Below are 27,302 nucleotides of genomic sequence, written 5' to 3'. Positions count from 1 at the left end.
TTCAGTTCCCCCACCATAGAGTCTCCTCCTAGCGCGGCGTACTTTTTCCTCTACCTGTCATAACCGAAAGCCCTATCAATTGTGGAGACAACTGGAAAAACCTTCCCCTTGCCACAGAGTCTTCTCCTGGGGCACTGTGCTTCTCCCCCCCCCCCCCGCCCCACCAGAAGCTCCTCTCAAAATTGTGGTGCCGACTGGTGATGGAGCCGCAGCAGAGGGGGGAAAGAGCCACATGCGGCTCCAGAGCCCCAGTTTGCTGACCCCTGGACTAGGAGACTTCAAGCTTGGCAACTTGTGGACTTCAGTTTTCGGAATTCCTCAGCCAGCCAAGCACTAAAACTCTCATTGTGTAACTTTTAACTGGGCAAAGCAATGCATCATAGGACGAAAGTTTTTAAACTAGGACATCTCGAATGGGCCAACTTACCAAACTTGCCCAAAATATGGGACCAGTGACTCCCATGGCTTTGAAATTTGGCCAATTGCATGAAGCTATTTCTGAACATAATACAAAATATTGTGAAATATTTCCCGTGGTCGGTTCCTAATTTTTCATGTGCTATACCAGAGCTCCTCCCCAACCTTTTCCGGTTTGGTGGCCCGAAGCGGGGACAGGGGGCAAGAGGGGTTGATTTTGTGGGAGGAGCAAGCATGTGTGAGTACGTGTGGACAAGCGCCTGCAATGTTCACGGCAATCCTTGTGCGAGTGGGGCTGCGAACGCCTGTGACAGCACTCATGGGAGGGGAACAAAGTGCAGAGGCGCACACCCCTCGTGGCCCAGTGGCGATTAGCCCATGGCTTGGTAGTGGGCCACGGACCACAGGTTTGGGACCCCCTGCACTATGCAGTTCATTGTGGCCTATTTAAGACATTTTCAAGTATACATTAAGCTCTGCCATTGTTGAAGGCCAATATTGAGGGATGTGGAAAGGAAATATGATCTCTGAAACGACGACCCCCACAGGTCAGGAGTTGTCTAGTATTTAATAATAGCAGCATTGCAAACAAAATTTACTCCTGTGGTATTGTTTCCCTTCCCTCCCCCTTTCTCCTGTGGGATGTGCTTGGCTTCCTCCCAACTTGGCACTGGACTTGATAGATGTTCTTTTCTGGGGTTGGTGTTTCAGTTCTCGGTCATCCGTTTTTCCACCTTTCTCTTTGCACAAGGTGGATGGCCTGCATTTCTGTTACGGCCTTGAACGCCCCCCACCCCCACCTTAAACCCTCGTTTAAAATATACGACTTGAGACAAGCAAACTCTCCTGCTTTACAAAAAGTTGAAAAACAACTTCAGCAGGAGGGTGGAGTAAGGGGATTGTTGTTGCTCAAACTGCTCTTGACTTACTTGGTAATTAATCTGTCTTTAGAATTCAGCCCAAGTGACTCAACCCACTAAGCCTGTTAAACGAAAACTCTTTTTTGCTTTCATTGAACAGGTTGTATGAATCAACCAGAGTTGGCTTTGTTCAAGGTAGCCTCTCCAGCTAATAGTCATGGTGGTTTACACACAACAGCACGCAGATCTGAAATCTAAACAAATTGCATCTCTGCCTTTGTCTAGATACGTTGTTCTCTATTCACAACTATATGGAGTCACAGCTGCCAATTCTTTAACTAGTGCTGTCTTTCATACACATTGAGTTCTCCCCAACTAATGTAATGTATGTGGGGCTCCAAGCACTGATGCCTTTTCAATTGACAGACGGAAATTTTGCCAATGTGCAGATTTTCTAAATGCCAGCCAAGATTTTTCCATTATTATTTTAAAAAAAATTCTAAACATCCCACTCCTTTCCCATTGGCATGGAAGCTCAGGATGCTGCTAGATTTTGATGTCAACCCATAGTAAGCATTCACTAACACAGTGATGGCATTCAGCCGGTTTGGATCGGTTCAGGCGAACCGGTAGTGGCGACCAGCCGCCCTGGCGCAATGCCATACTATTTAGCCACGTTTTCTAAGCTGCACACCATGCATGCAAGCCGAGAGAGAGAGAGAAAAGCACATGCGCAGGCTGCACGCATGCATGGAAGGTGCACGCGCAGGCATGTTTTTGGTGCATGGAGAACCAGCGGTAGAATTATGTGAAAGCCATTTCTGCACTAAGCCCTGAACACACGAAGGCTAGAATTTTAAAAGGGTGACAAATGAAAAATGGTAGAAGGTGCCATGCATCATTAAAATGCATGGATGAACTTTATGTGAAGATGAACTCTGGTGCTATTTTGACACCGGTCTTTTAAATTGCATTTTTTTTCCTTTTGAAAAGCACTATTGATACAGTCTTTAGGACTTTTATGGAAGTACCTAGTTATGGAGTACTCCTTCCTCCCCTTCCCTCCTTCCCTCCTTTCTTTTTTTTCTTTCTTTCCTTCCTTCCTTTCTTTCTTTCTTTCTTTCTTTCTTTCTTTCTTTCTTTCTTTCTTTCTTTCTTTCTTTCTTTCTTCTTTTCTTCCCTATTTTCTTTCTTGAATAAAGCTCCTAAAACACCACACAAAATTGGGGACCCCCCCCCCTTGAATGTTCATTTTGATGTAGACCAGAATGCAGGCACACCGGGAGAAATTTATCATTATCACATATTATCTGATCCCTTGAATTGGAGATGGAAACTGGAAAGTCACAGCATGCCTATGTAATGCATATCTATTATAAAAACATTCTTAAATCACTCATTTTCCTGGCAGGAATACTGCGTCCATAATTTTAAGTTGTGAAACAGGCCAGTAGTGGCTGTTTTGCTGCCTGAGATCAAAATTCATTTGCCGGCTCAACCCTTCACATCTTGTTTTATTTCAAATGCCCCTCCTGTTGGTAGACTAGATGTTTTTGCAAAACGATTTCTAAAGGCTAATACCATATTTTTCAGAGTATAAGGTGCACCGTAGTATAAGATGCACCAAGATTTTGAAGAAGCAAGTTTTTTAAAAAAGTTTTTGCACTCTGCAGACCTCCCAAAAATGGCCCATTAGGAGGCTTGCGGAGTGCTGCACCGGGGGGGGGGGGGCGCACAAGCAAAAAACGGCCTGTTTTTCACAAAACAGGCCCATTTTTTCTCCAAAAAAGGGCATGCATAGCCTTTAGGAGCCTTTTGCCTTTAGGGGGGCAAAATTGAGCAAAAAACTGCCCATTTTTTCACTCATTTCTGCCCTCCCCAGCCCCCAGGAGCACTCTGCAAGGCTCCTAAAGGCTACACACGGCCATTTTGGTGAAGGCGGTGGGGTTTCAGATGGCAAAAAATGCTATATTCAGTGTATAAGATGCACCCAGATTTTCAGCCTCTTTTTTGAGGGAAAAAGCTGCGTCTTACACTCGGAAAAATACAGTAAATACAATTTTAAAGCTACTCAAAGTAAGAAACGTGACATCTTGTGATGATAAATATCTATTATTTTGCTCTCAGCGTTCTTGCCCTCAAATAAGGATTGTGATGCAGAGGTGTGCTTTCATTTGCATAAAACGATTTACAACATCTCTTGCACAAGATCTGCAAGTGGGAATAATGCGGCAGGCTCTTTTTCCCCCCCCACAAGGCCTTGTATATAATTGGAAACAGGAGCAGATTAATTAAGCAGGCATTTCCCAAGGTGCAAAAATTGCTTACCACTAGCCCTCAACTTACTGGCACAATTGGAACCGGGATTTCTATTGTTAAGCAAAGTTGGTAAGTGAGTCGTGTCCAATTTTACGGTCTTTTTGCCCCAGTTGTTAAGTGAATCTGGCTTTCCTCACTGATGGCTTGTCGGAAGAAGTTGCATATGGTGATCATGTGACTCTGCAAACCTTTGAAAATTCACGCTGGTTGCTCAATGCTCAGATTTTGATCATGTCACAGTTGCGATGCTGCGACATGGAACATTTTTGAGCCGTGGTGGCGCAGTGGGTAGAGTGCAGTACTGCAGGCCACTTCAGCTGACTGCTAGATCAGCAGTTCAGCGGTTCAAATCTCACCGGCTCAGGGTTGACTCAGCCTTCCATCCTTCCGAGGTGGGTAAAATGAGGACCCGGATTGTTGTTGGGGGCAATATGCTGACTCTGTAAACCGCTTAGAGAGGGCTGAAAGCCCTATGAAGCGGTATATTAAAAATCTGCTATTGCTATTATTGAGTCACTTTTTTCAGGGTCGTCGTAACTTCCAATGGACACCAGTTGTAAATTGAGGATGACCTGTACTTATTTCAGAAGCAAGGCTTTTTGACTTACCCGCTTTGAAGGAGTGTGGTTGACCTGGCGTTTTGAACCAGCATAGTTGCTTCCAAACAATAAGCCGTGTACCAAGGAATTCTGGTTTAGCGTTGCTGCAAAAAAAAAAGGAATCATGTTTTCCACTAGCTTTTATCCAGCTGTTTGTAGAAGAGCGTTACTGTAAACATTTCTGCCTCTTTCGTTTCTCGGGACCCAACTTTGGATGACATTTGATTAAACAACTAAAAGCAGAGTTCATGAGAAAGCAGTGGAGTCAGCCTCTTAAATTCGTTGGGATTAAGCCATGTTTACTGGCAGTTTGCAAATCTGCATCTCCCTAAATGACTTTAAGTACTTGAAGCAATTCCCAGTTTTCTGTGCTGAGTGCCTTTCCTGCACATAAAACGGCACGACAACGTCTATGCTTTCATTTTGAGAATTTCTAAAGGGACCTGCGGGGGAGTTTCCTTCTAGTTTGACGTTCGGTTTAGCAAAGCTTTTATCAAAGGACACAAGAGGCATTCAGTGCGACTGGGTTTTAATAAATCCCAGGTGCGCAATGCAATGAAAATCAGAAATACTAGATGGATTGAACTTGACAAAGTCAGAGTACCGTGGAATGAATTGCATTTGGCGGCACGGATCTTAAGTGGAAACATCTGTGGAGCTAAATCTGAAAAAAAAAAACACGGCTCCTTTGCCCCTTTAGGTATAAACCCGTGTGCGTATGCATGTGAAAAGAATAGTGCAAATGTGGAGTCGCTCTATTACAGGGGTGTCAAACTCAATTTCATCAAGGGCCGCATCAGGGTTGTGTTTGACCTTGGGGGGGGCCAAGGTGGGTGTGGCCAGTTTGACATCATTCGTGTCGGAGGCTCCTGTGGAGGCCCGAGGGCTCTGCCAGCGAAAATGGGCTCCTGAACTCCATTTTCAGCCGCAACAACCTCCTGCAATCCTCTGTCAGTGAAAATGAAGGTTGGACAGCCGCAGGCAAGCCATCCTGAGCTCCATTTTCACTGGCAGAAGCACTGTGAGCCAGTCCCTTGCTGTTTCCAAGGTGGCCCCGCAGGCCAGATCTAAGTTCCCTGCGGCCCAGATTCGGCCCCGGGGTTTTGAGTTTGACACTCCTGCTCTATCACAACTTTTTATTTGCTTGGTTGGCTGCAAAAGAGCTCTGCGACACAAGCCTACAGCTTGTGATGTAACACAACAAGGAAGGTTGCAGTTAGATCTTGGCACTAACCACAATGCAGGAAGTCCTCAAAGTACGGGCGTAATGGAGTCTGCCCATTAAGGTTTTAAAACATGACAGTTGTAAATCGGGTCACCCATATGACTGACCCAATGTTACAACCTTTTCTGTGGCAGTTGTTAAGCAACTACGCTAGTCATTATGGTTCGTCATGGGCCATGGGGTTCTGCAAACCACCATAAATATAGCCTGGTTGAGTGTGTGAAGTGCAATCCTGTGACCTCAGGAGTATATTAGGCACAAACAATCAGACCCACACATGGACAATTCAATTAGCTGTTTTATTGCTCAAGGCTCCACAAAGGAATCTTATCAGACTAACTGTTTGCATCTGGGTGAATCTAGATGATTTTCAACAGCATTCAAGAGCAGGATCAGACTTCGCCCTTTTGTGCCAATGTAGGAATTCTAGACTAGGCCCCTGTTTGACTCCTCTCCTGGCTCGTCCAGTCTTTCCTACAGAAGGGAACTGTTAGAACTTCGAATCCATGACATAAGTACACCCTAAGTAGAGGGTAATTTGAAACAGTTGCTAAGCAACCAGTCGATTGTGCATGAAGTAGTTTTAAGTAAGGCACCACCTTTCATCTCTTCCTTTCCATATGCAAGACGGGAATAACATTTGAAGAAATGACAATTAGAAAAATAGAAGGGAGGAAAGATACGATAAATCAGTGGTCCCCAACCTTTTTATCGCTGCGGACCAGTCAGCCTTTGATAATTTTACCGTGGCCCGCTGAGCGCGCGCAGGGGTGAGGGGGCGTTGTTCGCGACGACACATTGATTGTTCAGTATGGCTAGCGTAGATAGCGTAGCACAAACTGCGCCTACGCAAGGCTACGCTACTAGCGCTGTCTACGCTAGCCCTACGTAGCTGCGCAGGCGCTCTTAGGTTTTTTTCAGGAATTGGCCAGCGCTGAAGCGCTGAAAAGGAATGAGAAGGGCGGCGCTGGACACAGGGGGGCGGTGGGCCGCTGGTGATGTCAGAGTGCCACCAGCGGTCCAGTAACACCCCTTGTGCCAGTTAGCCCTAATTTGCATACAGAAAGAAATTATGGCCCCCGGCCACTGCAGCGATCATGGCCCCCGGCCGCTGCAGCGATCATGGCCCCCGGCCGCTGCAGCGATCATGGCCCCCGGCCGCTGCAGCGATCATGGCCCCCGGCCGCTGCAGCGATCATGGCCCCCGGCCGCTGCGCGGCCCGGTGCCAGGTACTCCACAGCCCGGCACCGGTCCGCGGACCGGGGGTTGGGGATCACTGCGATAAATGACACGAATGCCTATTACAGTTAGTCCTTACTTAGTGACCAGCAACTCCATTGTTAAGTGACATAGTCATTAAGTGAGATATCACAGGACTGTAATGGACTTACGATGTCACTTCCACTCTGCTTGTTTAACGAATTTGTTAGGTAAGCTCCCCGTTGAGAGAGCGAGTACGTTCAGCGAAGCATTGTGAGAGTTGCGTCCACACAACACACAAACCAGCATACAGAGACACTGCAGTTTAAATAGGCTTTTAGTTTCGTGGAAATAGAGGTATCAGAGTCCATCAAACAGTCCAAGTCATACATGGATAAGACAGTCAGTCATCAATGTCTTTCAGTTAAGGGATAATCCAAATAACATAGTCCAGTATCATATAATCAGTCCAGTGCTCAAGGTTTGCTAGCAGTTGCAAAACTTACAATAGCTCACGGCACTTTCTAGCAGCCAGCTTCCAAAACACTCAGATCAGATCAGCCCAGCATCTAACAAACAGAGAGCTAACAGTCATTCTGGCTCCCTCTTATGGCCGATTGAGAAAAATAGCAACCAATCACATTTTACAGTATGATTTAAAGAAACAGGTACAACATTGTTACATGATTTATATATTGCCAACCCAACCGTTAGATTATATTCCTAACAGAATTGCCCATGGTCGTTAAGTGATTATGTCTTGAGCTGCTCATGCTGCCTTTTCCATTGACTTTGCTTGTTGGAAGCTGACTGTGAAGTGGCAATCACACGACTGGAAGGACTCTGCAATGGTTGTAAATGTGGAAGACTGATTGTAACATGACTTTTTCAGTCCTGTTGCAAATTTTAACACTTGCTGAATAGGGGAGTTGTTAAGCGAGGGCTACCCTCTTCCCTCAAGTTAAAATAAAGGGGAAAAATGGCTGAAATGGAAGCTGATACTATAGATTTGTAGGTCTCATTGTTCATTATTATTGATTACACTTATTGTGCAATCTGGATCAGTAGAGGGTGCTGTTTTGAGACTTGTTCCCAGGCTTTTTCCATCATTTAATGCAGTGTTTCTCAAGCTAAGCAACCTAAAGGTGTGTTGACTTCAAATCCCAGAATTCCCCAGCCAGAATGGAGGTAGAAGATTAGGAAGCTGCTAATTAAAGTGTCCATCCAATTGAGTAGAATTCAGAATGCTCAGTAGCACCAAAACTGGCTTGTTTAGATAGCTGAAAAGTTTGGCTCGGGTCTTGATATTTTTTCCCATTTTATAAAAACTTGCCACATTTAAACCACATGACTTTTCCTGGATAATATTTGTACAGTTTTTAATCACTTCCTCTACTCATTCCTGGCAAATATCATTTATGTTACAGGCAGTAGTGGGATTCAAAATTTTTTTTACTACCAGTTCTGTGAGCATGGCAGGGGAAGGATACTGTAAAATCTCCATTCCCTCCCCACTCCTGGGGAAGGTTACTGCAAAATCCCCATTTCCTCCAGATCAGCTGGGATTTGGGAAGCAGAGAATAGATAGGGATTAATGGTTCTCCAGAACTGGTCAAAACCTGCTGAATACCACCTCTGGTTACGGGTCTAGGATGCTAGACTGCAGGGTTCTCTTCTCTGGATTATTTTACAGATAGACGATTTATTCTGAGACTTATAGGTTTCCTTGACTTCTGATAAAAGCCATCGCAGTAAAACACTACTGGAACTAATTTAAATTTGTATTTTACACATGCAACAGCAACTGAAAAATATACCGACCAAGTTAATAGCAGCACCTTTATTGCAATGCATAAGATTAAAAAAATGTGAAATGTCTTAATTTGTAAACGTGAAATATTATAATCCATTTCCAATTTTCTTTTTTAACAATGAAAGTAGTAGCTTTGAGAAATTCCAGATGTGTACCAAACCATACATAGGTTTTATTCTATCTACTTGCTCAAACCTATAGACACACTAAATTATAAAACAAGAAATGCTCAGGGAAGAAAAACCTACAGTAGATTTGAAATTGCTATCATTTTCTCAGTGTTGTACTTGTTATTTCTAGAGAGCTTAATCGAAACATTAATTAGAAGTTAATCCCGAAGCAGAAAAACCAGAAATAGTCTTGCTCCTGGTTTCCAAGTTAACACACACCCCTGCTGAAAAAAATATACATCCCGCAAAACCTTATTTGATAAAATAGCATTGAATGCCTATTGTGTTTTCTGTTTTTTCTCTGTACCCCGCCCACCCACCCCCAAAATGTAGATCACAGTGAAATTCTTTGGCAACTGAACCTGATTCCTGCAAGATTCGCTACACTGATTCGCTTAACAATCATGGCAAAAACAATTGTAAAATTGGGCAAGGCTCACTTAACAACCACCTTGCTTAACAACAGAAATTCTGGCTCCCATTGTGGTTGCATGTCTAGGACTTGCCTGTAAATTGCATGTCCACAGTCGTTTTCTTTTTATTAATTTTGCTCGCCCAACAGTACATAGAATTTTAGTTCTATCATGGAAGACATTCTAATATCTCATCCTGTTTTCCCCTACGATTATTTGAAGACAGTGCAATAAGCGATAAAGAAATCAAAGTATAATTTTTATTTATCACATCTTGAGGAATCTCTCATTTTCCTACTGGCTGAAATTAATAGCAGGCGGATCATATTCAAGATTGCAATTTCAGATTAGATTGGGGGGGGGTCAAATTCTCTCCAGCTATAGAAGTGATGGCTAACCTTTTTGTCGCCCGTACCGAAAGCGGATTTATACCCATAATGCAATGTGTGTGCACCCCTCCCTCCGCGCATGCATGTATGACCCCCACATGCACTCCTCCCCCATCCATGTGGTGCGATCCCCTTGCACATTCTGGCATTCCCCTGCATGGGCATTGACAGCCCCCCCCTTGTGTGCATGCGCACGGGACCCTTCCACATGCGTCCCACGCATGCACATGACCTCTTGCATTCGTCCCACCTCCTTGCATGCCGTGCCAACCCCCTTATGCCCCTCGCACATTTGTGCATCCCCACATGCGCAATGATCCCCTTGTGCGCATGTCCGTGTGACCTTTCCACATGTGCCCTGCCCTCCGCACATGCGTGGCAGAACCCCCAAAACCAGCTGGCCGGTGGGAGGCACACGGGCATGCCTGTTGGAGCTGAGCAGGGTTGATGGCTCACATGCCCACAGAAAGGGCTCTTGCGCGCCCCCCTGTGGCACACGTGCCATAGGTTTACCATCACGGACTTAAGGGAATCCCAATGTACAAAGAAAACCTGCATCGGTTGAATTTCTGGCTTGAACCACCAGCATATCTATTGCCTTAATGGGAAAGGACTTTTTCCCACAGCTTCTGCCTATTGCAAGGGACTTTTAGGCAAGGGAAAAACTAAGAGCCTGGGAGCTTTATATTTTATTAAAAGGCAGCTTGCTTTTGTGATTTGCATTTACCAGAAAAGAAACTTCCAGGTTTCTGGGTTGTGGTGTGGTTTTTTTTTGCACCACAGACCAGCATTTCTCCTCCCACAAGGTGAGCAAAAGTGGAGGAAACTCTGCCATTGTTTGGGCCTCCAGCCTCTTTGCATTTACATCACTTTTCCAGAACTGGTAGAGTGAGTTGCACAGATTTGCTCCCACGGCTGCTCCCTGCTGGTGCAACCTTGCTTGGTTACAAATCTGATGCATTTGTCCCATTTCTCTATTCTCCCCACCCCCAATCCCCCACCCCACACACACTTTTCACTTCCAGCAAGTTGCCTTGCCAGTTGTGGGGCTGCCCCAGCTCGGCTTGGGGGGCTTCCGCACCCAGCGCATTTGCTAACGGGAGGCATGAGCAACAGATCGAGTTGCACCCCCGGCCTTGCCAGACGATTCCTTAAGTAGCGGGATTCCTTAAGTAGCGGGAGAACGTGGGGTGATTTTGTGGAGGGGGGCGGGTAGAAAGCTTGTTGAAGTGAATGAAGCCAAGCAGGTTTGTGAGTTATTTCTTCTCTTTTGGCTGCATGCCATCTTTTGGGGAGGTTGCCCCCCCTTGGAGTGGGGTGCAGAGAGGCCCCTGGGCTGCTACAAAAAGCAAAAGACATGGGGGAGGGAGGGCCGAATTTCTCCCCCTACCCTTTTTTTTGGGAGGGGGGGCAGTGAAGGTTAGAGACCCAAACTGGCTGATCCTCATTCTTGCTTCTGTAGGATCTTTTCCTTGTCCCCTTCTCCTTCCCCGCTTTCTGTCCTGTTCTCCTTCTGGCCAGCACACACACACATACACAACTCTGCAGGAGGACTCCTGCCAAAAACTGCTACCCCTTTTCCGGGCCTGCCGCTACCATAGCAACGACCTCTCTGCAACCCAGCCTCTTGCCAAGTGACAGAGAGGCACCCGGAGGGGAGGGAGGGGGAGCCCAGCGAAATATAGTTTGTGTGGGGGGGGGGGGGGGGAGATTGGGTGTACATTTACACACACATACACACACACACAATGCTGAATGCTTGCACGCAAGCCTAAGTGTGCACAAGCGGGCCCGTTTAACCCTTCCTCTCCCGATGTTTGCAGGGCTGAGCATCCGGAGTTCGCAAGAGGAAGAGCCAGTAGACCCACAGCTGATGCGCCTGGATAACATGCTCTTGGCTGAGGGGGTGGCCGGACCTGAAAAAGGGGGTGGTTCTGCAGCCGCAGCAGCAGCCGCAGCGGCAGCAGGAGGGGTGTCCCCCGACAACTCCATTGAACACTCGGATTACCGCAACAAGCTTTCGCAAATCCGCCAGATCTATCACTCGGAGCTGGAAAAGTACGAGCAGGTAAGAAGACCTGAGAGCAGGCACCTTGTGAGTGTGCATTTGTGTGTGTGTGCGTGTGCGTGCAATATATATATTTAAAGGGATTTGTTCTTGATTTTGGCGCTCTCAACCAGTTTGGCTTGGACATATTTGGGGCAGTAAAACCTTTTGATTCTGCGCTTTCCCCATATTTCTTTTAAATATTTCTTTTTAAATTACATGGAAATAGTCACATATGGGGACAAGTGGGGCAAATCTATAATGCTGGGAAAGATAGGAGCAGGAAGGAAGGAAGGACAGGCCAGCAAAGGAGATGAATTTGATTACAACGATGAAGGAGGCAGTGCTGGGATTAAGAACCCATACAAAGAACAGGATCCAATCATTCTGGAGAAAATCAGTTTCCATGGCTTTTATAAGTCAACACTGGCTCGATGGCGCATAGCCAAATCAAATGCTACATATTTTATTTTATTTCATTTTATTTATTTTATTTTATTTTCCATTTATATGGCTACCCATATCAGACTCTGGGCAGCATCCAAACGAGAATTAAAACAACATCAATAATAAAGCGCCCTAATGCATATCGTTGCATATACCTATTCAAACATTAACTGTATTAAGTGTTTAACTTATAATCCTATAAACTACACATTATTTGCCACATTAAGTAGTGAATATTAAAAGCTGGCACCCAAGTTAATCTTCCACGCGTGCAAGTTCCTCGTTCAATCCCCTCGCCCACCTCCTCCTGTCTCAGGGACTGAGGGAAAAGCGAAGTCTTAAGATCTTTTCAGAAAGCTGGGAGGAGGGTGGGATGCCGGCCGAACTTCAGGGAGAAAGGGCTTCCAAATTCGGTCACAGTTTTGTTCCATATATAGCATCAACCTTGTGAACTTTCAAGTTCCCTCTTTCTGCTATGTGATTAATATTTATATGTAGATATGTGTGTGTGTGTGTATGTGTGTGTGTGTGTTATGTACAGTGGTGGGATCCTGCTGGTTTAACAATCGGTTCGGTGATTGTTTCCCACGCGTGCACAGTTTTAAACAAACTTCCCTTCCACGTTACTTCTGGGGAGTAACACAGCTGAGTGTGGCAATGCACTCTGCCGCACAACTCAGCTGAGAGGCTGTAGGTAAGTAAAGTGTGTGGGCAGGCTCCTGATCGTCGGAGCAAACCGGTTCTCTCCCCAGCTGATCGCCGGAGCTACCAGTTCGCCTGAACTGGTCCGAACCGGCTGAATCCCACCCTTGGTTATGTATGGGTAGATAATACTTTCTTTTGAAAGCAGGCAACAGTTTCATTTTTAATGTGTGCTCACAGTTACAAAAAGTGACAATAAAGGTTATCTTATCTCTTACCTGGGTGAGGGTTGAGTCTGGGGGACTGTTTTTATATGTGTTTGGGTCTTTTTAGGGATGTTACTTTAAAATGTCTTTTTAGTGGTTTATTCTGTTTGGGGCCTTCTTCTAAAGTGGCAAATACTTCCCATTTCACAATGGGAAATACCCAGGCCCGTGTTTTAGTGGCCATTGTTAGGGCTTTCGAAGGATTACAGTGGGCAACACGGTGAATGGGTTGAAAAACCAACCTTTTCGAGGGAAGAAAAGTTAACAGGTACTCCTTGAGTTATGATCACCACAACTGAGTCCCAAATTTATGTTTCTAAGTGAGACAGTTGTTAAGTGAATTTTGCCCCATTTTACGACCTTTCTTGCCACCGTTGTTAAGTGAATCACTGCAGTTGTTAAGTTAGTAACACGGTTGTTGAGTGAATCCGGCTTCCCCATTGAGTTTGCTTGTCAGAAGGTCGCAAAAGGGGATCACATGACCCCGGGACTCTGCAACCGTTATAAATATGAACCAGTTGCTCAGCATCTGAATTTTGATCATATGACTATACTGTAAAGTCATAAAAGTGAATAATGGGTGTAAGTCACTTTTTTAGTGCCGTAACTTTGAACGGTCACTAAACAAATGGCTATATGTCGAGGTCTACCTGGACAAAGTTGATTAGTTGGAGATTCAAGTTAAGACTCAGTGGCCAAAGAGAGTAAATCTCTGGGATGGAGGACAGATTGCAATGGATGAGAAAAATGTCAAGCTCTTGCCGTTATAACTTCTGATTGACCTGCCCTGCCTCTTCCTTCTTCCTTTCCACTCCTCGACCCACCAAGGCCTGCAATGAGTTCACAACCCACGTGATGAATTTGCTTCGAGAGCAAAGCCGCACACGCCCGGTGTCACCTAAGGAGATTGAGCGCATGGTCAGCATCATCCATCGGAAGTTCAGCTCTATCCAGATGCAGCTGAAGCAGAGCACGTGTGAAGCGGTCATGATCCTGCGTTCCCGCTTCCTGGATGCCAGGTGGGTATTTTATTTCAGAGGTGAAATATGGCCCCTTTATGACTTGTGACTTCAACTCCCAGAATTCCTGAACCTTATGACTTTTGGACTTCAACTCCCAGAATTCTTGAGCCATATGACTTGTGGACTTCAACTCCCAGTATTCCTGAGCCTTATGACTTGTAGACCAACTCTTATGGCCCTTTTATGATTTGTGGACTTCAATTCCCAGAATTCCTGAGCCTTATGACTTGTAGACTTCAACTCCCAGAATTTCTGAGCCTTATGATTTGTGGACTTCAACTCCCAGAATTCCTGAGTCAGCCATGCTGGCTCAGAAATTCTGGGAGTTGAAGCCCATAAGTCATAAAAGAGCCAATTCTGCTGATTGTTGTATCTGTACCTCCCGTATGAAATACCTAGCTTCGGAAGTGTTGGCAACATGTAAATATTGGGAAATAAATTAGTAAGTAAATATATATATGTATGTATGTATGTATGTATGTATGTATGTATGTATGTATGTATGTATATGTATATGTATATGTATATGTATATGTATATGTATATGTATATGTATATGTATAGATAGATAGATAGATTTACATTCCCCAACTGTGGGAAATACAAATATATCATGGCTTCCTGTAGAACTGTGCATACTTCCTGCTGTTTAAAACTGCGTCAAGAACAATTGAAAGCTGCAAAGTATTTGTGTTATGTAAACCTAGCAAACAATTGAAAGTGTTACTTTGCAGTACTCCTCATTTAGCATCTATGATTGGAACAAGCAACTTAGTTGTTAAACAAATGGGTCACTGGATGAAACCACGAATGTTGTTTATGATCTTTAGCTTTCCTTTGTTTAACAGATCCTCAAAGGTCATAAATGTGAGGATTGGTTGCAAAGTTTTTCATCACTTTCCTCATAACTGCGAATGGTTGTTGTACAAGGCAGTTGCTAAATGAGGACTGCTGTGCTTATCTACCCAAAGGAGAGTGGATGGATCTGAAAATAGTGGCAATATGTTGTTGGGAATCTCATTTGGGGGCTCAGTATACACAGGCCGGCATGGAGAATCACTGGAGTCTACCTTGAAAGAAAGAGTTCGAACTGCAGTTCTCAAAAGCATCTCCAAATATTTTAGCACTCCTGTGAAATTTATGTCAAGTCCAATTGTTTTTCTAACATGCTGGTTTTTTAAAAGTAATTTTGTATGGCAAATGAAGGTGAATATACATGTCCTGGGATAATGTCTGGCTCGGTCACCAGGACTAGAGCCTTGGTCTCCCCAACTTTTGGACTCATGCTAAAGTCCTCGGGGAACTTTTCTCTAGTCAGCTAGAGACCAACCCAGATTGGATTTTGCAATTTTGTATGGGTTAGTTATAAAAAACAACAACTTTGTGATGATGGTAGAGATGGAGCTGGTGGTGAAAATATACATGGTTCTCAGATTATGACCACTCATTCAGTGACTACTCCAACCTGGTGAACTAGACTTAGGACTTGTCTTGGAGTTCTGGCCATTGGTCACATGATTGCAATCTGGGTGCTTGGGATCTGGATTGTAATTAGGATGTCACAGAAATCCGTAATCATGTGATTGCAATTTCTGGCATTCCCAGAAGCAAAATCAATGGGAAAGCCAGCAGGAAATTGTCATCATACGAGGTCCTCATTTAATGAGTTGTACAATATCTTGCTTAACATGGTGACTGGGACTACAAGAGTTGCCATTGCCTAGCAATGCAGTCACATGACATTGCTAGTCTAGTTCTAATTCTAGTCCCAATTGCCATCATAATCAAATATAGGACTGCCTATATTTGAACAATTATTTTTACTATCTGCTGCCAACTACTACAATGCAAAGAGGGTTGCCCTATGCAGGTAGTCCTCGACTTACAACCGTTCATTTAGTGACCGTTCAAAGTTAACAACAGCACTGAAAAAAGGCACTTAAGTCCGTTTTTCATAGTTAACAACTGTTGCAGCATCCCCATAGTCATGTGATCAGAATTTGGATGCTGGGCAAATGAGTTGTATTTATTAAGGTTGCTGTGTCCCAGGGGCACGTGATCCCCTTTTGCGACTTTCTGACATGCAAAGACAATAAGGGAGACCGATACACTTAACGACCGAGTTACTAACTTAACAACTGCAATAGTTCACTTAACAACTATGCCAGGAAAGATCGTAAAATGGGGCAAAACTCACTTAACCAGTGTCTCATTTAGCAACATGAATTATGGACTCAGTTGTGGTCGTAAGTCGAGGACTACTTGTGTATTTTTTTCTAATAAATCCCTACTCTTCCTTGTTTTGATCCCGTACGGGTTTTCCTCTTCGGCGGATAAAGGTAAAGGTTCCCCTCGCACATATGTGCTAGTCATTCCCGACTCTAGGGGGTGGTGCTTATCTCTGTTTCAAAGCCGAAGAGCCAGCGCTGTCTGAAGACGTCTCTGTGGTCATGTGGCCGGCATGACTAAATGCCAAAGGCGCACAGAATGCTGTTACCTTCCCACCAAAGGTGGTTCCTATTTTGCTACTTGCATTTTTACATGCTTTCGAACTGCTAGGCTGGCAGAAGCTGGGACAAGTAATGGGAGCTCACTCCATTATGCGGCGCTAGGGATTCAAACCGCCGAACTTCGGCAGATATTGATACCTAAATGGCAATCATTTTGTTCTCACTGTCAACCTCCCCCGCCCCCTTTGTCCCATGCAACGGATAGGCGGAAGCGACGTAACTTCAGCAAGCAAGCCACCGAGGTCCTGAATGAATATTTCTACTCGCACCTGAGCAACCCGTATCCCAGCGAGGAGGCCAAGGAGGAGCTTGCCAAGAAATGTGGCATCACCGTCTCGCAGGTACCAGGACCTATGCGGGGGGCAGGTCTGAAGCTGATCCAAGCAGGCTACAAGATGTCTGCAAGAGACGGTAGGGTCACTTCGGGAAAGAAAGTCGGCCGGGGGAAAGGGTCCAGATTTGGCTGACCTATCGATCCATAATTCCCTTCCTTCCTCACCCTTCTTCCCCCCCTCCCCTTTGTTCCCCTCCCACTTCCTGCCCCTCCGTGTTGACCTCTGCCCTCTCCCTCCCCTCCCTCCTTCCAGGTCTCAAACTGGTTCGGGAACAAGCGCATCCGTTATAAGAAGAACATCGGCAAGTTCCAAGAGGAAGCCAATATTTACGCCGTGAAAACGGCGGTCAGCGCCGCACAGAGCGGGGGCGACTCTCCCAACACCCCCTCCTCCGCGGGTAACTCCCCTCCTCCCCAAAACTCCGCTACACCCCATGTTGGTGCAGGAGTCCTTGCTGGGATTGGAGAAGCATGGAATTGGCCCCCCCTCCAACAAACGGTGGAGCTCCTGAGGAGAATCTCCATTCCCAGCTCTTCCGTCCCCTTCCAGACAAGCGGTCATTCTTCCTGAGTGCAGACCTAGATGCTTGCTTGTTTCTTTCTTTCTTTCCTTCCTTCCTTTCTTCCTTCTCCCCAGCCCCCAGGCCAATGTAACGGTCTGCGGGAATGACCTTGGGAGACGGGAGGAAGAAAAGCCACAGAGTAGACACCAGTCAGATAAGAGGCAGCTGAGTCCACAGCAGGAATGTGGGCATGGAAAGCATCTCAGCAGGGTCCCTTCCTGGTTTCTTGGATGGTAAAGGTGAAGGGGGAGAGATCTACGTTTCAATTTGCAAGATTTATTTACTTATTTATTTATTTTTCAATTTATCGGCCACCCATCTTACCACAGCGTAAGTTCGGGATTCCGCTATAGTAACAGGGTTTCTTTTACTATAACCTTACACAAAAGATAGAGCTAGTTACTCCCGGGTGCGCTTGGGGCTCTGGGCATGCACCTCCAGTTATGTTAACTTCTCAGTAGCCTTAATCTTTTCTTTCCTCGAAAGAGCTGCGTTTTTCTACCCGTTCACTCTGTTGCTCTTTTTCTCCCGTCTTTCCTCCCAATTTTCTCGCAGGCTCCGGGGGCTCCTTCAATCTCTCCAGTTCGGGGGATATGTTCATGGGCCTTCAAGGGCTAAATGGAGACTCCTATTCTACATCACAGGTTAGTTCCCCTCTTCCACCCCCTCCCTTCCCCCGCTTGGGACTTGCTGCATCCGCAGAGAGCATTGCCCAACCGAACCCAGCCGTTGCTAAAGTGATAGAAAAGTTACTGTTACTTTGGCACGATGACATTTGGCCGTTTGGGAAGATTATGATCCTGATAATGATGAAGAGAAGCAAACCTAGAACTAAGGAGGAATTTCCTGGCAGTTAGAACAATTAACCAGTGAAACAACTTGCCTCCAAAAGTTGTGAATGCTCCAACACTGGGAGTTTTTAAGAAGATGTTGGAAGACCATTTGTCTGAAGTGGTGCAAGGTTTCCTGCCTAAGCAGGGGGTTGGACTAGAAGATCTCCAAGGTCCCTCCCAACTCTTGTTATTCTATTCTATTTTATCAGGGCTTCAGACTAGACTAGGAAGAGAAAAAAATATCCCCCAGGAACGCAGTTTCTGATGACTTGAGAAAACTACATTCAGACGTTCACGAAGTTTCAAAGAGCTTGATTTAAAGTATAGGCTCTTTTATCTTTCTGGGTTGTTCTTTTTTTAAACTCTTTCTGAGAATCTGGATGCGATTGTAGAAAAAGGGATGAAAAAGACATGACCCAACAAATGCACGCACGTCAAAAGCGCGGCGACGAAACCGCGGCGACAAAAACCGCGACGTCATACACGCGCCCACAACAACGCACCGACAAAACTGCGCCCACAAAAGCACGATTTCAGTTAAGGTAAGGGTTAGGTTCAGGGTTCTGTTTAGGGTTAGGGTTATTCGGTTGTTATTACTTGTTCGTTGAAGGCGCGCTTTTGTCGGCGCGCTGTTGTCGGCGCGCTTCTGCACTCATTCATCAGCACGATTTCGAACTCGCGGTTTTTGTCGGCGCGCTTTTGTCGAGCGTGCATTTGTCGGTGAACCTGAAAAAGAAGGTACCAAATCCTAGACCAGGCCAAGTCCAAAAAGGCCATGGAATTTCTAGAAGGCTGGCACTCTGATGAATCAGCCATCAATAGACACTAACAACATCTACAAACAGTGCAAAAGAGACAATCAACCAGCCCAAAAGAGAACGAAAAGAACCAAGCACCTCTCCATCAGTAATCCGCACCCAGATCAGCATAGAATCAACTCTGTTAACTTCAGATCAACACTCAAGTAAGCAATACCCCAATCAAGAAACTGCCAAATAGCCACCAGTAAATAGCCCAACCAAAGAATCTCTTAAGACCAGTGACGTGCAGTCAGGGGAGGCAGAGCCTCACCACTGTCATCATGAAAAGAAAAAAAAATGTAAAAGGAAAAAGGCTGAGGTAGTTGCTGCCAGAGTCACAATGGATGACTCTGCTTAGTGCTTAACTGTTTAAAAAAGCCTCTAAAAAAGTTCCCTCTACAAGAGAAGGCAGGAGAACCACGTGCCTCATTTAGTCTGACTTTATGATCACTCAAGCAGTTAAGCAAGGGTTAAAAGCCGAAAAATTCCTTATGTAGATGAGGCACGTGGTTCTCTTGCCTGCTTCTTTAGAGGGCGTTTTTTGCCTGCCTGAGCTGCCCGCCTCTGGGCAAAAGAAAGCAGCAGCCCGCCAGCTCACTTTCTTTTGCCCGCCTCTGTGTCCGCAACTGCCGCGGACACAGGCGGGCAAAAGAAAGCGAGCAGGTGGTCTGCCGCTTTCTTTTGCCCGCCTCTAAGTCTGTGGCTGCCGCGGACACAGGCGGGCAAAAGAAAGTGAGCTGGTGGTCTGCCGCTTTCTTTTGCCTGCCTGTCAGAGCTCAGGCGGCGAAAGAAAGAAAGCGCTTTAGACAGTGGGATGTCGAGGGAGAGGACTGCCTCACCAGCCATAAATCTCACCGCACGTCACTGCTTAAGACCCACCTACACAGTACAGGCAAGTCACCAGAATATAAACTGACAGCAAACAGCCCTCCTTTACTACCACTGATGATACTACCTAGTTAGGGTAATGAGATGTTTGCAGGAAAAACGAGCAAGGTACCAAATGCGGCATTTTTCCCCCCTGACAAGCAATAATAATCGCTGAGGGAGATGGGCAATTAAGAAATGTGAAAATGGAAATAAATAAAATATTAGCCTTCTTTATTTATATTTGTTTATTTAATTACGGCCTTCTGAGGTGCTGTTCAGGTTTGGACCAAAATCCTTTTGTTCCTTATTATCAGAGCGAATAGCTTCATTGATTCAGTGCAAGGAGACATTTAGTCAAAGCCATTTGAGAACATGAGGCCTTTCAGATTGTTTTTAAGAGCCAAGGTGGCGCAGTGGTTAAATGCAGCACTGCAGGCTACTGCTAGATCAGCAGTTCAGCGGTTCAAATCTCACTGGCTCAGGGTTGACTCAGCCTTCCATCCTTCCGAGGTGGGTAAAATGAGGACCCAGATTGTTGGGGGCAATATGCTGACTCTCTGTAAACCGCTTAGAGAGGGCTGAAAGCCCTATGAAGCGGTATATAAGTCTACTGCTATTGCTATTGCTATTGCTATTTTATCCTCTAGGTTGAGGAGGGGGGGTGTTTAATTTTTTTAAAAAAAATTCAGCAACTGTAAGATGTGTGAATTTTGACTCCCAGAATCCTTACATCTTAATGTTAAAGTTGAGAAAAAGTGCTTTAGGTGACTGATTGCTAATGGAAATTTCATACCATGCAATGCCCTTATCTCACAGCAAACCCATGTAATTAATTGCCGTAATCTTTAAAAAAATTAACTGTTAAAAAGTTAGCTTCTTTACCAATAAATCCTGTTTAACAAAAGTCCTTTACCGTGTTAATTTAACATTTACATATCCTGTCTTTTCAAATTGATTATATTTACATGAAACAAACAAACAAAGACTACTCCACTCACAGTTTGTGGGTTTTTCAGTATTTATAATACACTTTTATTCTGTGTATTTTCATTGTTTGGTTTTTGTTTTTGTTTGCTTTTTTATTGTGAGCCTCTGAGGTTTTTATATCATAACTAGCTGATAACTGGGCGTTGTCCACGTATTTATTTATAGGGGGAACATGTCCGGACCAAACGTAATTTCTAATGTTGGATTTTCCCCCTTACCAGAGGGAGCCCCCTTGTGGAGTACTGTAAAGCTGTTACCATGGCAACTCCACTGTGTTGTACAGTAGAAGCCATTTGAAGCCAGAACAGTAGAAGCCATTTGAATGCACAACGGGCTGTATTGTAACAGAACACACACCCTGAGGGGTGTTAGGTGTGTCATATCGCCACAGAATTTGTTTTCAGAGAATAAATCATCTGTGTACCAAGTGTGGTTGAAATTGCTGGAGAGTTATGCTGCAATACACACACACACAGACACACACACACATTTTTACATATGTTATCCTGCTGATTCATAATTATCATAATTATCCTAACCAACCTTGATTGGATCCTGCATAATCCTAACTGACCCAGATTGGATCTTGCATAATCATAATAATTTTTTACATTTGTAGGCTGTCCGATTCCCAACCAGTCTGGGCAGTTAACAATGAAACAAAGGAATTAAAATTGTTAAAACAGTTGGCAAGACTGGATGGAATGAAGCCGGGGTCCCATTGTCCCTTGTCAAAGGCCTGGTGAAATGTCAGACCTTCGCAGCATTTTTGAACAACAGCAGAGCGGGTGGCATCTGGATCTCTGGGGCCTCGCATTCCGGAGGATATAAATTCGATAGCAAATGAATATTGTGCATAAACAAATAGCAACTGAGCCAAAAGTAGCCACAGTTCTAAGCCAATATAAAAATAAAACAATATAACAATGTCCAAAGCCAAAAGGACGTATCCTCCCAAGAGAACAAGCTCACCAACATATGGGAGAAAAGCCAAGTTACAGCTCTTTGAGAAGATAAAAAAGAGTCTAATGTTAGTTTTCTGGGCTGAAGGAACTGGGGAGGATGTTTAAACGACTGTTTCTCTCGCATCGCTTTTTTTTCTTCTTTCAGAAGTACTGTGTTGTGTTAAAGAAAATGGAAAATCTATGGCAAAATATATATTGTGCTCAGAATTCATAATGGATATTTATCAGTGTCTCATATCTTCCTCCCAAGCTTGTATTCTTTCTACCTATTGGGTATTTTTATTTAACTCCTAGGTGGAGTCGATGCGTCACTCCATGGGGCCTGGTGGCTATGGGGACAGTATGGCTGCCAACCAGATGTACAGCCCGCGAGAAATGAGGGTGAGTTTAGGTCAAGAGGTGGATAACCTCTGGCCTCAGGCAGCACCATTTCATACTGGTTGCTTGGGTGTACTTGTGTAATATAGAGTTCTCTAACCTTTCCAGGTTGGTGGCTCAGAGGGGATGGATGAGGGAAAGATGGTTTTCTGGGAGGGGTGGGTGTGTACGAGCACCCATCACTTGCACGAGTGGGGCTGAGAGCACCAGCGACACTCGTGTGAGTGGGGCCGAGAGTGGCTACGATGCACATGAGAGTTATGCTGCAACACTCACGTGAGTGGGGTTGAGGGCACCTGTGATGCTTGTGCAAGTGAGGCCCAGAGTGCCTGCTACACTCGGACGCTATTGTAAGTTAGTAACATGGTTATAAAACGAATGTCTTCCCCATTGACTTTGCTTATCAGGAGGTCCTAAAAGGGGATCACATGATTCTGGGCCACTGCAACCGTCATAAATGTGAGCCAGTTGCCAATTGCCTGAGTTTTGATCACAGGACCATGGGGAGGCTGCAACAGTCCTAAGAGTGATAAATGGTTTTTTTCAGCACTGTTGTAACCTGGTTCGCTAAATGAAAATTGAGGACTTACCTGTACGCACTTTAGAGCTTGGCAACTTTAAGACTTGTGGACTTCAACTCCCATAATTCCTCAGCCAGCAAAGCAAAGCTCAGGGCGCCGTTGGCCAGACAGTGTCGGCTAGTGACCCCCAGGGGGAGAGCCTTCTCTGTGGGAGCGCATTCCCTCTGGAATGAGCTGCCCCCGGAGCTTTGTATAATCCCCGACCTCCGGTCCTTCCGACACGCCCTAAAAAGTTCAGGCCTGGCCAGAACAAAACAAAACAAATTATTGATTACTGTTAATTTTAATTTTAATTCTTTTTAAAAAAATGTTATTGTCAATTTTAATTGGGTTTGGGATATTCTATTTAATTTTTTTTTAACTTTCGTATTATGTGTTTCTTTTAATGTTGTACGCCGCCCTGAGTCCTTGGGAGAAGGGCGGCATATAAATCAAATAAACCTAAACCAAAAGTCTTAAAGTTGCCAAGGTTGGAGACCCCTTCTTTTGAGAAGGAAAATTTACTGTCCTTGTTTGTTTTCACTTTCACTAGGCCAATGGGGGCTGGCAGGAAGCAGCCACCCCATCTTCTGTCACCTCCCCAACAGAAGGTCCCGGCAGCGTCCACTCTGACACCTCCAACTGATCGTGCTGTGCTGGCCGTCCCCCCATTTTCACGTTCGTCCTGATGCCAGGGAAGAGAAAAAATGCCAGTTGTGGATGGGCTGGGCAGAGACAGGACTCTTTTCATTGCCTTAGGGGTCACCGCATCACCGTGCCGGGGAAGGGTGGGGAGGGGATCCGATGACCCAGCGATCCTTGGGGCAGATCGCTTCGAGACGCACCTATTGGGATAGAAGACGGTCGGCCTTCTGTGATCCTGAGTGACATCTTTGATCACCAAGACCTGACTCTTAGCATCCTGGAGGGGGACCCAGCATTATCGGGGTGGGTGGGTGGGAACAGGTGGGGAGGGGTGCCCCAAACGGCTTATCAATTTGCAGGGGTCAAGGGATAAGCTACTGTGGTGCCTGCAACCAACATCATCATCGTCTGATGGATCGGTTTCATAAGGTTACACCCGCCCTCCGAAAGATCTGCGATGGCCGTGTGGACGGATCTCTTGTAAGAGAAGGAGCAAAGGAAGCTTGCTGGTTGGGGCTCGTGTTGGCATCTCTCCATGATGGGATGATTCCAAAGGGATAGACTGGTGTCTTCCCGTCCAGTTTAACCAGATGAAACCATGGGCGATTCGGATCCTGTCCAAACCCAAGATGGCGCTTCCTTCATATGTTGTAATCAAGGATAATCGCTTCTCCTATGGGATATTTCTATAAAAAAAAAAACAAGAAGTGCTCTTTCGCTCCTGTTCTTGCAAGCGGGGTTGTGTGGAGTCAGGAGGCCACCCTTCTTGGAACGAACTACCCAACATGCCTTTCCGTATCGATGGTTTGAAGACCTAAAGTTGGAGTTCATCTGTATCGGACAGCAGGCGTTTCTCTGGCAGATCTCCTTAAAGAAAAGATGTGGGAAGCCAAGGTGTTGATGAGTAATGTTGGTAAGGGAGTTAGAGACAGGACTTACCTTTATCCAAAGGTAGTGGTAGGATTCCATTAGATCAGCAGTCCCCACCCTCTCTGGGGGGTGGGGGAGAGCCGGCCCGCTGCTCGTGCATGTCAAGTGGCGCACACATGCGTGTGCTCCAGCCAACCACTCATGTGGCCTGATTCCAAACAGACTGTGGTCTGGTACCGAAGTAGGCCGCAGCCTGATACCGGAGTAGGCCGCAGCCTGCTACCCTAGTAGGCTGCAGCCTGCTACCCTGGTAGGCCGCAGCCTGCTATCCTAGCAGGCCGCGACCAGCAGGTCGGGGACCCCTGCATTAGAGCAGTTAAAGGTCTTTAGGAAGGAGAACTTGTATTAAGCACAACGTTAGATGGGACTGGATGTTGTAGAACAGGATTTTTCAAACTTGAGTGGAACCCTAACACACCACAAGAATTTGATGGGGTTCCATAAAGGGGGGGGGGAGAATAACAGAATGACAAGAGTTGGAAGAGACCTTGGAGGTCTTCTAGTCCAACCCCCGGCTCAAACAGGAGATCCTAGACCATTTCAGACAAATGGTTGTCCAATCTCTTCTTTAAAAAGTCCAATGATGGAGCACTCAACAACTTCTGAAGGCAAACCGTTCCACTGATTAATTGTTCTGTCCAGAAATTTCTCCTTGTCTTTATGTTGGTTCTCTCCTTGATTAATTCCCATCTATTCCTTCTTGTCCTGCCTTCAGGCACTTTGGAGAATAGCTTGATCCCCTCAGATATTGAAACACTGCTGTCCGTTAAATGTTTGACAGTTTGCTGTCACTGGAGCTTTGGCTTTTGATCAGGGTTTCCAGGAATTATTTTTTTTAACTCACCATTTTGTGGCCTGAAAGTATCTGGAAAAAGTCTGCCCTGGAATAATTAGGGGAAATCAGCTTGGAGTCTCAGCTTACTATAAATGCTACACCCTGCTAGTAGTGGGAATTTGCATTCCATAGAGATGTACAGGACTTTGGAGCAGAAAAGTGTACCCCAGTGCATACAGGCACATATGCAACACCTGTTAGCACTCTTAAAGAAGCTGTGTCTTTTCCTGGAATCACATTAGCCCCATGCATCAGAAGAGATATTTAAGTTAAGGAGACAACCGCAAACCCACACCCACTCTGAAGCACTTTGTCACACCCTGTCAGAGTCGCTTTAACTCAAAGCTTGTGTTTTCTTGTGATTGACTGAGTACCATATAATCCTAGGTATTTGTGGAGATCCTCAGTCATTAGGTCATGATTTGCCTCAATGGTGTTTTTTTCAAAAGGCAACTAGATTGCTAAAAAATAGGGAAAAAGCACCTTTGAGATACATCCCTATGCCAAGACATGATTCTTTAAAAAGGAATGCCTAATGTGCTCCTTTTTAGCATATAGTACTGAACTTTTATAAACATTTTATTTTCTGTTCTTAACAGAATAGCAGTGTTAGAAGGGATCTTGGAGGCCTTCTAGTCCAACCCACACACCCCCACCGCCAGGCAGGGAACCCTGTACCATTTCAGACAAATGGTTATCAAATCTTTTCTTAAAAACCTCCATTGTTGGAGTATTCACAACTTCTGCAGGCAAAGCCGTTCCATTGCTTTGTTTTCACTGTCAGGAAATTCCTCCTTAGTTCTAGGTTGCTTCTCTCCTTGATTAGTTTCCACCCATTGCATCTTGTCCTCAGGTGCTTTGGAGAACAGCTTGACTCCCTCTTCTTTGTGGCAGCCCCTGAGATATTGCAACACTGCTATCATGTCGTCCCTGGTCCTCCTTTTCATTATCTTTGCTACTTTTCTTTTTTCTTTTCTTCAACTAATGTCCCATCGGTTCTTACATATCCATATTCTTTTTGCAATTTATTTTTGCTTTCCATTTTTACTATTTACTGACGTCTGAACTTTGCTTCAGTTCAGTATTCCTGCTATATTACCAGAGTAGAGTTTTTCTGCTTGAACAAACAAAACTCGATCAGCTAGATTCCTGAACTATTATACATTTTCACTCTGGTGATTGTGTAAATCATAACTTGTGGCAGCTAGCTAGGACTTTCCAAAGGAAAGAACATGAGAATGTACAAAATGGTGCAGTCAATGATTGGGCCTAGTTATGTCAATTGCTGTTTATTTGTTTATCCTTAAGAGCTGACAGTAGAGGAAGTGCTAGTGCCAAGATTTTTTGCAATATTATTTTTTCAATAATATTGGAATAAAAACAATGGAAGGAGTCTCCAAGCAGGATTGTATTGGCTAAGAGGAGATGTCTTCCCTTTAAAGTATCACAGAAATCACCTTGCATTGGGTGGGAAAAAAACCATTAATTTATTTTAAAGGGAGAAGTTTTGGGATAGCAAGTGGAACTGGAGGAAAGATCATATCCCTCACTGCTAGTTTTTAACCAAACTTGCACTAAATGAATGGGACATTTATGTAAGTTACAACGTCAAATTCACTTTAGGAATCTTGGCGTTCCTTATAAGGATTACCGGTTTAAAAAAAACCCAGTGAAGACAAGTTATCCTTTTCTGGTAATCCTCATCTTATGACCACAATAGAGCCCAACCTTTTTGTTGTTAAGTGAGACAGTTAAATTGAGTTTTGCCCCATTTTCTGACTTTTCTTGCCACAGTTGTTAGTGAATCGCTACAGTTATTAAGTTAGCAACACGTCGGTAATTGAGTTCCCTATTGACTTTGCTTGCCAGAAGGTCGCAAAAGAGGATCACCTGACTGCTGTAACTTCGGTCACAAAATGAATGGTTGTAATATCAATAGCAATAGCAATAGTTAGACTTATATACCGCTTCATAGGGCTTTCAGCCCTCTAAGCGGTTTACAGAGTCAGCATATCGCCCCCAACAATCCGGGTCCTCATTTTACCCACCTCGGAAGGATGGAAGGCTGAGTCAACCTTGAGCCTGGTGGGATTTGAACAGCCGAACTGCTGAACTGCAGTCAGCTGAAGTAGCCTGCAGTGCTGCATTTAACCACTGCGCCACCTCGGCTCCTACCCTGTATTCCACCTTCCGACCATTTTTTGTGGTCTTCTTCCCTTTTTACGCGTGTCATCACAAAGGCAGGACGTAAAACCTTCCAGA

The 27,302-nt window shown here is 45.0% G+C and overlaps 1 protein-coding gene across 2 annotated transcripts in view; it reads left to right on the top strand.

Annotated features, from left to right (window-relative positions):
- Positions 1-26,964, top strand: part of PBX2 (PBX homeobox 2) — a 42,965-nt gene extending 16,001 nt beyond the window's left edge. The window contains exons 3-9 of one of the 2 annotated variants that reach the window (XM_087711711.1): positions 11,230-11,474; positions 13,637-13,827; positions 16,546-16,681; positions 16,928-16,976; positions 17,793-17,881; positions 21,987-22,073; positions 23,184-26,964. In XM_087711711.1, the coding sequence (XP_087567837.1) occupies positions 11,230-11,474; positions 13,637-13,827; positions 16,546-16,681; positions 16,928-16,976; positions 17,793-17,881; positions 21,987-22,073; positions 23,184-23,276 (890 nt within the window). In that variant the 3' untranslated portion in view covers positions 23,277-26,964. Of the gene's footprint in view, positions 1-11,229; positions 11,475-13,636; positions 13,828-16,545; positions 16,682-16,927; positions 17,073-17,792; positions 17,882-21,986; positions 22,074-23,183 lie in introns of both variants that reach the window. The other variant, XM_087711710.1, reaches the window with a different exon arrangement.
- The last annotated feature ends 338 nt before the right edge of the window (positions 26,965-27,302 follow it).

Source organism: Thamnophis sirtalis, unplaced genomic scaffold (assembly GCF_051295495.1).
Source record: "Thamnophis sirtalis isolate CommonGarterSnake01/CBP01778 unplaced genomic scaffold, rThaSir2_p1.2 scaffold_3, whole genome shotgun sequence".
Lineage (NCBI taxonomy): Eukaryota > Metazoa > Chordata > Lepidosauria > Squamata > Natricidae > Thamnophis > Thamnophis sirtalis.
This window is presented reverse-complemented; position numbering and strand designations above follow the sequence as displayed.